The 14,481-nt window shown below is 35.5% G+C and overlaps 1 protein-coding gene across 6 annotated transcripts in view; it reads right to left on the minus strand.

Annotated features, from left to right (window-relative positions):
* Positions 1-14,481, minus strand: part of kcnh1a (potassium voltage-gated channel, subfamily H (eag-related), member 1a) — a 97,652-nt gene that overhangs the window by 68,986 nt on the left and 14,185 nt on the right. For all 6 annotated transcript variants that reach the window (XM_038295670.1, XM_038295669.1, XM_038295667.1 and 3 more), the window contains 2 exons: positions 1,658-1,764; positions 122-250 (listed from right to left, as the gene is read on the minus strand). In XM_038295670.1, the coding sequence (XP_038151598.1) occupies positions 122-250; positions 1,658-1,764 (236 nt within the window). The remainder of the gene's footprint in view (positions 1-121; positions 251-1,657; positions 1,765-14,481) is intronic.

Below are 14,481 nucleotides of genomic sequence, written 5' to 3' on the forward strand. Positions count from 1 at the left end.
AAAAAGGTTCACTTCAGGCCCTTCTCATGAATGAATGTGAATATAGATATTATTTAAATTAGTTAAAGTTTGGAATATGTTTCATAAAAAAAAAACAAAATTGTGGAATGCTGGGTCTGACCTTTTGAAGAATCATCCTCAATGGGCTGTTTAAAGGCTGTGATATCGCTGAATGTACAGAGGAACAGAACCACTTTCTCTTGTTCATTGCGAATGGGAGCAATCTTCACAAAAAACCAAACCGGCGTTCCTGGAAACACAGAAGACATGCTTAGCTTCATCATCTGCTTACTTTGAGAGGAAATTATCTATTATGAATGAAGAACAAAACAGAACTTCTTAAAGGAATGCAAAAATGCCTACATTTTATGTACAGAAATTGATTACTTTTTATTTAATTCAGATTTTCTGATATACTCTTACTTTTTTTCCCCCACATCTTTTAAGGTACATGTATAAATATATTTTGAAAAAGTAGAGCAGGTTACTATAAAAACGACTGTGTGCCTGCCATCTTGATTTTTATCCCTTAATCTAATATTACCCATTATAAGTATTTGATATCTTACTAGATTTGATCATTTTATAGTATAATTGTTTTGCCCTGTAACCAAACAAATAATATGTACCTTGAATTTCTAATGAAATGTACACAGTTATAATGTTGTTAATATTTACACCAAGAATAAGCTGATTTTATTAATGGTGAAAAATGCACTGCTAGATTCACATCACATGTCTAATTTTTTCATCCTAGTTTAAAAATAAAAACATATCTTAGAATTCCCTGGAAAAAGATGTCATCATTCTAATAAAATTTTAGAAAGATTAAAAAAGCTCATATCATGGTTTAAGTAGGTGGAAAACTTGGGAAATTTATATGTATTTTTCCATGTACTATTTTTATCCAGACATTAAAAATCACATTATAATTTAAGAAAAAATAATACTTTTCAGTCTTTTAAAGACTATATAAAAACCTATGTTTTAATCAATCTAACTGTAATTCTTATCATTTTTACCAAATTATTAAATATTAATAATTCTGTCTTTGTTTTCTTTTATGAACATGGTCAGTTTTGTTTAGATTTATTCTATATAAATTGAACCATTATCCCTGACTTATTTTAGTTTTATTAGAAGATAATGTGACTCTTTCAGGGGAAAAATTAATAATAAGAAATAATAAGAAAAATGGGAAGTGATTATAATGAATATGTGCTCTAAATAATTATTATTCACTGAGTTCATGTATGTGATGATTATGTAAAAGCAACTTATTTTGTTATTTGTGAAAGAAATCAATATGGGTTTGGGAATAATTCAAATTTATTTCAGAAAATTATTATTTTTGTTGTTTGTTTCACTTATTGTTCTAATTAAGCAGAATTTGTAAATGGGCTTTGACTGTTTCTTATATCACTACACTACACTTTAATATTCTATTAAATTTCACCTGCACATGAAAAAAAGCAGCAATATTTTCCTTTGGAAGGTGTTCTAGTATGAATCTGGCTCTTAAACCAATTAGCACATTTCTACAGACGCTGAAATGTTCTGGGCTGCCTTTGAACTACAGAGGCTCTGAAAGCATTTGCATTACAAAGACTGGAGACTCTCATTTCTCTGTTTCTTCACATCCACTACTGCTACTTACTGTTCTTCTTGTACATCAGGATCTCAAATGAGTTCATCTCATAATTCTCGAACGTCAGTCGGACTTTTTCCGTGGTGTCCTTGTCAGTGAGCTCCCCGTACATGAAGCTGAAAACAAGAGAGAATACATTTAAATACTTGATTGACAGCCAGGGGAAGATTGCTAAGCAAAGCTTAATTTATGAATATATCCAAGCAGCAGCTGCTATTTTTGTTTTTGTTACTGTCTGTCAGTTTGAAAAAGCATGTGAAGGATGGGTTTTTTTTTTTTTATCTTTTTCCACAAATGATAAAATGCAGATCAGGTTTCTTATCAGCTCTGCTGTCAATTCTAGACAAGCAGCACCCTCAAGCTGCCAAATTTCCCCTTGTCCTTTAAATGAGCAGCTGCCTCTACCTCCATTATTGTTGTAAACCCTCCAGTCAATCTGCTAACTGTAAATTGTCTCAGTAACATGCAAAATACACCATGTTGTCCATTGTCTACATGCACAACTTATTACTGGGAATGGCTACTTTAAAAATAATTTCTTTCCATATTTTCAGCTAATTTATGGCCACTTTTTAGCACTGTTGAGATTTAATATTAATTTCTATCCAGGTAAAAGTTACCGAACGCCTTTTTCTTGAGTCTCTGCTCTTTATTTGGGCTGTTTACAGTACATTTAGCCATGCCCTGGAGATACCTCTATGCTGCTCAGTGAGCAGGAAAGAGGCAGTATTTCTGTCTAAAAATGTTCCAGTAAACTCAGTTATTGTGTTTAAAGCTGCAGATTTTGCAGAGGGTTGTCTTGATACAGGCTCAAACTGGGATCCGTTTTTTTCCTGTGTAAAACCAGCAGCTATGAAGAGAAAGAAATGTAAAGAAGGAGAAAAAATTGCATTTTTTGTCCCCCTTTATAAAAGAAATATAATAATATAAATATAAAAAAATAATCAGAATGGTTCTAACTATACTATCTGTTAATGACACAAGGTGTACGCCAAAGCATTTGGAGCAGCTGAGACAGATTCCAGCTTGTACTAAAACAAGAAAAAGAATAAAATGTTAAGATATAATTCCTTTTTTTATTCTATTTTATCTGTCCTATGTGTTTTATTGTGAAATTGGCCATTAATATTGGCCCAGAAATGGCCATTGCAAAAATAATTGTCAATCACAAGGAAAATAAATATTTACTAAGAGTCATTTCCTGAGCCTTATAATCACTTGTCATGTCTTCTTTAAAACTTTTACAGGATGCAGCACATGTTAGGTTTCAAAGTGAAGGTAGAGATCAAAGAATTCCCTTCCCTCAGTTTAGTAAATCCATGCAGTTGGTGTGTCTGTGCAGCAGACTGATTGCGGATCTGCTGGGTTATCATGACATATTTTATTAAAGTAGTTAGTTGTCTGTCACAGATGAAAAACTGCAACTGCGATTTTGTAATCATTTATTCTGGAGTATATTAACGCTGGGAGTGAGAAATGATTCAGCTCTCTGCTGTATTTATTTGAGCCTATTCACTCATATTACTAATCCGAGAGAACAGATTTCCCTAACCTCTATTTTCAATCTGAAACCCGTTTCTTTCTGGGAGCTGAAAACCTGAAACAAAAATTACCAAAACAAAGAGAGAACAAAAATTACAAATATATGTTATTTTGCTTATTCAAATTGTCCTACCACTAGTCTGCGACTTATGCCAAAAAATTAAAATATAATAATACATAGATTGCTGGTTAGAAATTTTCATGCACTTATAATCGGGATGGATGTCTTAATTTAGAGATAACCTAAAATTTGTAGAAACATATATGATTATACAGCATGTTAGACAGTGTCATGCTGAAGGCTATTTCTCTAAAACATCTTATCAAAGTAAATAAAATAATTGAAGATGGTTGACTCCTTCCAAAGATCAGCTGGATGATTGAAACCTTTACACAGGTTAGTCCCCCAACAGGAAAATATCCTAATAACACTTGAAATCTTAACAAACACTGATAAAGGAAAAGCATCACAAAGATGGCTACAAAAAGTAACTTTTTCAGCAAATCAGTCAAAATGAAAACAAAAAGATTTTGAACACATCTTTAACCAAAGAAGGGATATTATTTCACAGTAACCATAGTTTTAAGGAAGAACTGGGACACGATCACTGCCTCCTCATAAAACATGGAACTAATTCAAGGAGATGTCTGAACTAAATCTTTAGAAACTGTCCCCAAATACATCTAAAGGCTTGAGTGAAATAAAACGGAGCACTAGAAGACACAATCTTACTCATAAGACCAGAAAACAATGAAGGGTTAATAATCATGATGTCTAGCAGAGTACCCACTAAATAGGAGTTTAACCTAAAGATTGTTGAGGCAGCCATGAGCATTTTGAACCAAGCTCCAGAGCCATTCAGCTCACTTCATGTGTTCCTGCTGCCTTAAGCAGCCGTTTCCAGCATGATCTAAATATAACTTGTTATGAAATACAAAAGGAGGGCCGTATCTAATAAGACAGTCTGACGCTTTCAGAGTAGCGCTTGATGTAATAACGCTGATTAATGTCGCCCCTTGCTTGTTCTGTCTTTTCTTTGCCGGAAGGAGAGCAACTTTCTTCAAAGAAAAGTATTGCATAATAATTTACAAAGCGACTTCCTTGTCATGTGTGGAAATTCCCAAAGGTCTGCCATAGAGTTTACAAGATCCAGCACGATAAAAACATCATGGAGACACAGGAAGAGCTGTTAAGATGGTGATAACATCTTTGATCTAAACATATCTATGAGCCACAGGGATTTAGATTGTAGACTCTAGGGGAATGAGCATACATTTAGGGTTTACATCGTCCTCAAAAAACATCCAAGACCCTCAACGACTGAATATTTCATAGTAGCACAACCAGGCTTAAAAAGATGGTTCAAGACAGAAACTAAAAAAGGCTCAAAGACCATGTGATAATTAAAACCAAAGTGAAATGTTTGAAGAGAAATGAAAGAAAGAAGTGAAACTTTCTGAAAGACTATCCATCTAAAAGTAATTAAGGCTCAAATCCTACAAATTATGTGTATTGTCAAAAATTTTCAAAAGAATTTCATTATTAGTTTGAATGATCAAAAGTTTCTAAAAGATGTATATATATGAGAATCAACAAAACGTTAGCAACAATATACGTTTGGGTACAATTAGAAAAAGTAAAATTATTGGACTGACATGTAATAACACAGAGCACATGTCAGATTAAATAATACTACTTCAGCAATAGAATCCAGGTGTTACTTTATTGTATGTCTCGTACCATGTCTGTTGGTTGTGCTGTCCTTATTACATCTCTTTGCAGGTGATGAAGCAGACTGAAAATCTTTTGTCATTATCCCCCTTTTATCTCCTCTTACATATTTTCTCCTTTTTTTCTGTTTTTCTTCTTCTGTTCTACTTGCATTGCAGTGTCCATATAATCTGTAAAACTTCCTGCATAATTATAATAAAACAATTTATATGCATGAAACAAGCGGAACACTATGGCAATAGCTCTACTGCTCCACTTGTGAACGTAAAATCTGTTGGGCTCTTTTTGGCATCAAGACAATTATTCTTATTGCCACATTGCCAGGCCACTGTTAAAAAAAAAAAAAAGAAAGAAAAAGTCCAATTATATATTTACATACACAGTATATACAGTAAAAAAGAAATATATTGAGTTGTTTTAGTCTAGTTAGGAATACCGAAAGGGTTAGTATGTTATAAATCCTGGAACAAAAAGAAAACTAACTTTTTTATTAATTCTAACATTTTATTTTTTTCACAATTTTGTAGACTTGCCATTCAGACTATATGACTTCTTTCGTGTATCCTTTAATAAGAATCTTGCAGAAAAGGTTGTAATTTTGGCCCATGCCTTTAGACAGAACTAGTGTAACTCGGTCAGGTTGCTTGGATCTACCTTTTCAGCTCTGTGACTGAAGTCAAACTCATCTGTTAGGAAGAACCACTTTTATCTGAGCTTTAATCTTCAGCCTAAATTTGTGAGATTCTGTCTCAGTACTTCTGTATATAGTCTCTCCATTTTCTTTCTCTCCTTTTTAATGAAATACATAGCTATGTAGACACTAATGCATTTGTAAATGCATGCAGTGTTATGCAGCCACGCCATACTTCACAGTTAGGATTTTATTCGCAGATTTGCAAGCTGGTGTTCTTTTCTTTGGTGTTGCAAAACACATACTCTAATTTAAGGACATGTCTCTAAATATTATGGTTCTTGACCTGGAGAGCAGCCGCAAAAAGTTATAAAATTTTTATGTTGCTTTTGGATGAGGGTGTCTCCTAGTCTGAGAGAGTGTAAATAATTAACTAAGCAAAAACAATAAAATGTGTCTAAAATCTTTATTCTATTATCAGTATTCTGAGATTCTGCCACTGGAAATAACGTTTGCAATCATAACTGACAAAAACATGTAAACTTTAGTCTGACTGAATGTCATGGAAAAGGTTATATATAGTAAATGTAAATATCTGGTTTGACTGTCATGTCCCAATATGAGGGGTTAACTCTGGAAAACAAGATGCAGCAAGAGCAGCACACCCTCATTAACTGTACCCAAGTTCAGCACTGGTTGCTGGGAGACTGTAAAGACATCCAGGAACTCTGCAGTATTTTTCAAGGTGCAGACTGGAATCCAGGATGTGTATGTCAAGCTGTTGGATGAAAGCCGTAAGGCTACGTTAACTGATCAGGACAAGGAGGACAAAGGTCTAGCTGCTCAAATGGGGTTAATAACTTTCACTTCTGATTGTTTAGGCTCATTTAGAAACAATATTACAGCTTATTGAGATGTTGGGAGAGTTGTGCAGCATCATTCAATTGCAAAACAGCATCCAATTAGCAATAACTCTTACTGAATTTTAATGTGATTGGCTTTTTCTGAACTGATGTTCTGCACTGCATTTTGGGATTTTTATTGGCTTGGTCTCTCTGTGTATTGTATCCTTTATTTTACAGAGTCTAAGTGAGTTTTAATATGACTTTAACTTGGAAGCTGAGCTTGACACAAAACAGATTCATTTAAAACTCGGACGTTAATGGATCTAGGATGACTAAACAAAACATAACCAAAACTGGTGTTCTCGTTAGGCTTCCCGATAGACCAAGTCTGAGTAGCACCATCTCACTGCAGAGCTGAGTCTGACATGGTTTTTAGACATGCAGCGTGAGAAGGTAGCATCAGAGAGTCGATTCTCACAGTTTGAGAACATGCATCGTGAGCTGTGAACTTTTAAACCCTGTGGTTTCATTGTACAGTTTGAGCTTTAAAGCTGCAAGCAACGATTAAAAAGATTGTACAATGTATGCCCGTATTAAAATGTTGGCTAACATAATGTACTTATGGATAAATAATAAAATAATAAATATAGAGGATATGTTAGGTTTCTGTGTCTGTTATGTTTTTTCTTTTGGATGTTCAGTTTTGCTTTGCTCTTTGTTTTATAGTTTTTTTTATAGTTTAATTCTTATTTAAATTCTTATTTTTTTGTGTTCCTCTTTGCTGGGTCCTCGTCTAACCTCCTCCAACTCTTCTCTCTGAGCCTTCCTCCTTGTTACAGTGATTCCCCTGATGTCTCCATGGTTTTTGGTACGTTTTGACTTGTTTTCATGTTTATTTGATCTTTGGATTTTTGGATTCCTGGTTTCCTGTTTATTTGGACTTTGTTTTCATATTTTGGATTTTGGATTACAGATTACCTGCCTCTGTTTTCAGTTTACTTTCATTTAATCACCAAGAAATCTCACCTCTGCCTTCCTGCCTCTGCTTTGGGTCAACTAACCATAACCAAATCTTGACAGGATATACCTAATAATAATTAAATAGGACATACCTAACAAACTTTAAAAAAATTAAATAATAAACTGCTTCACTCCGAATTAATATTTTGTCTTCTTAAAATCGTTTCCTCATTTGTCTTCTATTTAAACTTTGGCTTGAACTATAGAAATAACAGGCACTATTTTTCCCTTCATGTTTTATTAATCAAAGAGATATACAATGGAGAGAGTCTGGAGAGTGAGTCAGCAGCTGATGGCTTACAAGATAACATAATAACCATAATGATAGCATTTGTTCATCTACAATCATCTTCTTTATTATATAGTATAGGTCAGATTGATCAATTCCAAAAAAGAAAAAGCAATGAATATAGTCTCTATCACTAAAAATGTACAAAGAGTTTTTAAGGAGTCTGGTGCCTTGGCAATGGAATCAAGACTAAAAAGCACATTCAGTTTCACTAGGTATAGGTTGCTTATAACGGCATCTATAAATGTGCCAACTCTACATGTTGGAATACAAGACCAAACAATGGCAACCAATTTCACATTATCAAAGAAATCAAGTTTCAAGTCATTAGGAGAGGACAGCTTAAAAATTTTGACACTACGTCATCCCATGCTGACATTAATACTCTGCTCGGCTATCGCCAAGAGTGGCAGACAGCATGCTAGCTGATTGCCAAAGAATGCATTTAAGGAGATTTATAAAACTACTACAGCCAACACATACTTAAAAACTGGAGCTATAAGGGGAACCACCATCTCTGCATAAGAAATATGATTGAAAAATATTCATCATATACCATAGAGAGCAACAGCTTTTTTTAAGACGCAAATCAAAAGGATTTCCACATGCATGCTCCAAGGGCAACTCATGTAACTGGGACTAAAGAGTTGTCAATCCTTCAGAGAGTCACTGAGGCTAATCAGGACTAAAAGGCTTTAAACTGCTGGAGCCCATAACGTATTTGACTCTGGAGCAATAGAACAAGGTCATATAGTCTAAGAGTCGAGGTTTACAATTTTCTAAGAGTAATGGGCACATCTGGGAGAGAAGAAAGATAAATGAGGGGATATTCCCATCAAACCTCATGCCTTTCACCCAAGGAGCTGTAAAGGCAGGTCTATAAGCTGGGGAGATGCAGTTTCTTCATGTCTACTTTCAACAACTATCTGAAGAAACTGAATGACAGGTTTTTCCATTAAAACATGTCCTCTTCTCTGATCTCATTGATATGCTCCAAGATACCACCGTTAGGCTCAATTGTTAAAGAGGAGGATTACATTTTCTTTTAATCAGACTGTAGTAATCCATGGTAAACATTTGATTGCAGAACTCTTTACTTTGCTGCAAGAATTTAAAAATTCTTGCAGCAAAGTGAAGAGTTCTGCAATCAAATGTTTTAATTTCTCCTGCAGGACACTAAAGTAGATAAATGTAAATAACTGTCACCTAAACCAACATTTTCTGTTAAATCTTATGTTAGGCCATTTTATTTATGCTACATTTACAAACTAACACATAACACTAAACTAACACTAAAACATAAATCATTATATTGGCTAATATATAGTTCTGTAATATAGAAAACCAAATAAAATCAACGTCTCCTGAAAGTAAAGCATCCCACTTAACACTTGTGTGTTATCAAGTGGGTAAGAATTGCTATGAGCTCTCATGTCTTTTTTTAATTTGTCATCATATACTATATTTAGTTTGTTTTGAAGTCATTTTTTAAATTAAATTTAGAGGCTAGTGTTACAGTATAAAAAGATAATAACAACCGGATTTTATAATCTTAAATTAACAGTTTTAAAGAAAAAAAATTTAGAATGCTTGTTGTTGAGTCGGAAAACTGCCTTTATTTTTTACTGCCCTGGGGTCAAATCATTTCAGAAAATAAAACACATTTTTAAATGGACCCATAAGAATTCAACAAAGCTATTATAAAACCAACAAATGAATTATTTTAATGGACTTATTTCAGTTGAGTAAAAAGGTCAAGGTATTTTGGTTTTTATATGTTTAATGAATTTTCATTGATTTACTAATTCTAAACTAATTATCTCTATCCCTTTTTTCAATTATCCTTCATTGTCCATCAGTGTTCTCACTTACCCTTGCCATGTAGGCTGCTTACCATTTCACCACCTATTACTCATAGAGCAGGGTCTGCATACACTATCCCAATCACTCCTCACTCTATCATTTATTATCATTGTTTGGTGCTGAATCCTCTGTCTTTCTGTTTGGAGATTGTCCTCTGGATTTCCTGTTTTGTTTCTGGTTCTCTCTTTCCAACCAGAACTCACTCTATATTTGGTTCATTTTACAACCATACCAGAAAACTGAACTGGAAGTTAATCTGCAAAGGTTTTAGCAATTAGAAATTTGTCTATCAAAAAACAGTCAACAACCTTGGTAAACCTAATTTCCAATAACCAAGGTGACAGCAGTAATACGTCGATTACCCTAATTTTATAAAAACCAAACCACAAGAAGTCTGCAAAGGTGAAGATGAAGATAAATGTTTGCTTTCATCCTGATTTAATGATCCAATTAAAAAAAAATCCAGTCAGCTGAACTACTTGAAACTAAAGTTATAAATGAGTAAAATATCTAAGTGTAGAACTCCTGGGTTATTTTTTATTTAAAAGCTTTTCCTGTGTTTTTGGAAAAAATTTGATCCTATGAGCAGGAACACTGTAATAATGATGTTGCAATAACTACATTACATACTTTAGAAAAGAAGATATGAAGCCTGGCTCAAGCAGTGGAAGGCAAACTGCTCTGAAACAACTGTCTTCTCAGGAATTACCCATCTAAGCTTACATATCAGCCTAAAAGGAACCATAGTCAGAAAGTTGGAAAAAAAAAACTCACCATTTATTTGATTTCTGGCACAGAAACCGTGTGCTGACATCTCTTCTAAATATATTTAGTTTTCATTCATCAATCATTCATCTCCCATCTACTTACCAAAAACCATATTAGCAATTAAATAATAAAAGCACCATAAATTAATGAAGGGTCCAGATGTGTGACGGATATACCTCTATCATTATTTTTCTTTATATAAAGTTTATTTCTAAGAACAGCAGTTTAGTGATTAAGTTTTTTTTTCTTACTGCATAATCAGACTCTTTTTCCATAACACTTATTTTCAGTTTAGCTTTAAGTATCCATCGTTGCAGAGGTAACAATAACAAGAGTAAGATTTTTCATAGCAAGCTCTGTTTTAAAAGCCAAAGCCACGAGTTATTTTGGAAAAAGGAAATCCAAAGGAAGAAAAACTGTAAATAATTCATACTTAAATCAGCAATCCTGATCATAATAGCACACTAGAACGTACTCCTTCCTTTTTTAAATACAAAGCGTTAGTTTCCCATCTGTGGAAGGTGTCTCTCGCATGACTATATATCAGTAAATAAGGTATATCCATCTGTTTTTCCAGTGTGAGTGAGCTTCCTGTTAAAGAGAGGATCTTTGCAGGTGGATGGACCAACCCATGTTGCTACACCTGAGAATATATCTCATTCAAGATGACTAGCATGTTTATAAGGAGGGAAAGGATCGTCTCTCTACACCGGATGATTATCCCTTATGGTATTCCAGCCAAAGAACTAAACCAAGCCAGGAATATCTTTCTTGTTGAATTCGTCTTCTTTTCAATATTTTATTTTTCCAGACAACCAGTGAACCTCAGTTTGTATCTGATCTTCATGAAAAAGATCTTCCCTGTGTGCAGTAGTTCTTAGTCTTCATCACCTGTCTGTCCTCTCTCTAGCATAATGCAAGTACCAACCCTCTCCTATCTCACTCAGATTTTCCTGGACCTCTGGGGGATATAGACTGCAAAGCCTGCTGGATCAAACCCTACAGATCCATGCTACCTCTCCTTCTTCTCTCAGTAAGCAAATCCATCAACCATCAGTTGTCATCAACCAACTCCTTCCAGTCTGCCTACTCCTGAGCTATCTCTATAGTTATGCTGTTATTGGCTTAGACTGCTGAAGGACACAGGGATCCCTTTTTCATCGTTCTGCTTCAATCTATTACTATTCTCCCACTCTGCAGAATTTGTTAGTTTAATCTCAAACGCTATGCTCTCTTTGCTTTTTCTCACAGTAGCTTCATCTGGTCTGTTCCTGTATGGCGGTGACACCATCCTGAAGATAAATATCAGCTGTGCTGCTGCCATCAAAACCTTTGTTTATAGATATTCGAGATTGGCCTGCTTTTCAATGTAGTCCTGTTTCTCTGACTGTGACTGGCTGGATGTGCTCTCTTCATCCTTTTACATGGGAGCTGGCTCAGAGCTTGTCTGCTGTGTGTTTCCTGGACCGGGCCGTGTGTGGAGCTGGTTTACATCGCCTTTGTATCTCTGCTTCTTTCTGTATGTCTTCTTCGGACTCCTTAAAACCCCGGTCAGCCTCGGCAGGTGGCTGATCACACTGAGTCTGGCTCTACTTCCTGTTAAAAGGGAATTTTCCTCTCCACAGTCGCTACAAGTATACTTAGTGTGAGGGATTGCCTTTGAGTCAATGAGTCGATACAATCAACCTTCAGCAGAACCAGGCTCAGAGTGAGCTGCCATCTGCCGAGGCCGACTGGGGTTCAAGAAGATAACTATTTTATCCTTAAAGCTGTTTCTTTCGCCGTCGGATCAGTGATGTATTTCCGCCTTGGGGCACATAAATCTTTGCCCATAGACCTGCTAAAAGTTGTACATGCGCAGTAGCTCCTCTGCAATGCAAAAAATATGACCATCGTGGGGCGCAGCTCTCCTGTCCCGAGAGTTGAAAGAAACTTTATTTGCACACCACCTACCGCCATTATATAGTTATTTAGCAATAAGGCATGGCTAACTGCATCCAGCAAGGCTAACACTTAATTCTGCTTCCCCTGCCTCCTTTTTCAAATGTCAGAGTCTGACCCAGCCTGGATAAAGACAGGTAAGACTGATTTAAAGCACTTTTTAGAGAATTTTATAATGTTTTTTTTTTTGTTGTTGTTGGCAGCCATGTAAATATACTGTTGTGACACCATAGGATTCATTTGATTGGTTTGTGGTATACATCTATTTTAATGTACTTTAAAATAGATTTGTTTTGCTCTTTAAATAAAACGTTAAAATTCACTGGTTCTCGATGTGATTCTGCATGTGGGTCAAAAAACCTACAAACCAAAGTGACACCCTCCTCCAACTCATTTCAATTACCTCAGCTCAGGGTTTGGAGGAACTTGTCATTAATCATTCATTAATTGTCAGGTGGTGGTATCGAGTACCCTCCAAACTCATTTGTGAGACACATTAATAAATGTTAGCAAAACGCTTTCTATCAGCTCCTCAATTTAGTCAGGAGCTTTCCAGGTTTTATTTCCTTCCTCTTACACCACTTTTCCTCGCAGCGGTCTGAAAATACACCTAAAACAAATCATCTGACACTCGCTTTTTATATTTGTGCTGGCAAGTGTTCTGAAGCTTATGTTAAGGGGGCCCGCAGGTCTGAAATAGTAATAGCCGATGTGCTGGCTGTGACGAACACCAACTCCAAGAGCAGATGAAATCTCCCACGGTTTCTTAAATCTGCCAGCACCAACTGTGATCCTATTTATATGGGCACAGACTTGCTTATTACAGGCACAGTAAAACACAAGTTGGATAATAGCTCCCTTAAGCAGAAATATTGCTCATTTCCAATTGTTTTTATTGCTTTATGCAATGTTTCTGCAGCAGACTGTTGGTCCACGGTTTTACAGTTACAGTGACAAAGAAGTAGTTTCAGCTCTTACAGCCTCCTTACATCACAGATCTGTGGCCCCGTTATCTGCAACAGGAAACACCAACTGGACTCAGAATATCACATCAGATTTTCATTATCTACTTTAAAAGAAAAGCAATACTGGCAGCAGTGTCTACGAGACCATGTTTGATGCACACGTACTTTAATCATTATGGTAATTACCATGAGCTCTTGACTTAATTGACAGCTGTGTAAAGTTTATTATAATGGCAGATAAATGGAAAATTTATAATTTTGTCACAGCTCTGCCTTTAAGCCTTATCAGCGTCATGATTCTGTCAAAGTCAATAAGTCAACAAGTCTGCCACTTTGGGTCACCCAAAAAATCTCCAGAACTCTCTGCATAGATAGAGGGAAAGTAGGTCAATGATCATGATTCAAAGAGAAATTTCATTAGAATATAAAAAAGGCTGTTTTGTTTTGCTGCAACAATTAAATCCTTTTGAGGAATAATTTTAAAAAAAATGTTTTAATGCAGAAATTAGTGCACACTAATAAACAAATTACTAATTAAATAAGTTACACAAATAAGGCTTGCAGGTCTGACTTTGTCTCTCCGTCTGCTGTACTTGAGCGTTCCTTCGAGTCACCTTCCTGCAGAAGAGGCTGTCTTCTAAACAACGGACAGAAAGCACTGCTGCTGCAGAAAATGTCCAGATTGACACTTGTTCTGTGCTCCTCTGGCCTTGGATTGATGTTTTTCTTTTTTTAAACAATGAGGTATGAGGAATCCTCTCAAAGCCCATTTACAGCAATGGAAGCTAGAGCCAAGGGGGTTTCAGTTCCTGCATATTTAAGCAGGTTGGGAAAAACTCTCTATTTTCGAGGGGAAAATAAACCAAAAACTACATTTTAGGGAAAAGTAACTCTTCACATCAGCCTGAACGAAATGAAACACAATAGTGGCAGAATCATCATATGGGAACAGATTCCTTTAGCAGGTACGGGACAGTTTATGTCAAGCCCGATGAAGCATTTATGGTTCAAAGAGAAACTGTTAGAAATGACAAAAGACTTGAGAAGTTCATCCTGCAGCAGAGAATCAACCCTAAATATACAACCAGAGCTACAAAGTAAGGGTTCAGCTTTAAGTTCTCCAAGAGAAGTTCAACTAAATCCTATGGTACCTAGACTGCCTTTAATAAAAATATAATTGGCATTATTCTTAGGGCTGGGCAATTAATTACTCACTACAGCCCTTTAGACGGCGGTT

Source organism: Cyprinodon tularosa, unplaced genomic scaffold (assembly GCF_016077235.1).
Source record: "Cyprinodon tularosa strain WSP-4 unplaced genomic scaffold, ASM1607723v1 ctg359, whole genome shotgun sequence".
NCBI lineage: Eukaryota > Metazoa > Chordata > Actinopteri > Cyprinodontiformes > Cyprinodontidae > Cyprinodon > Cyprinodon tularosa.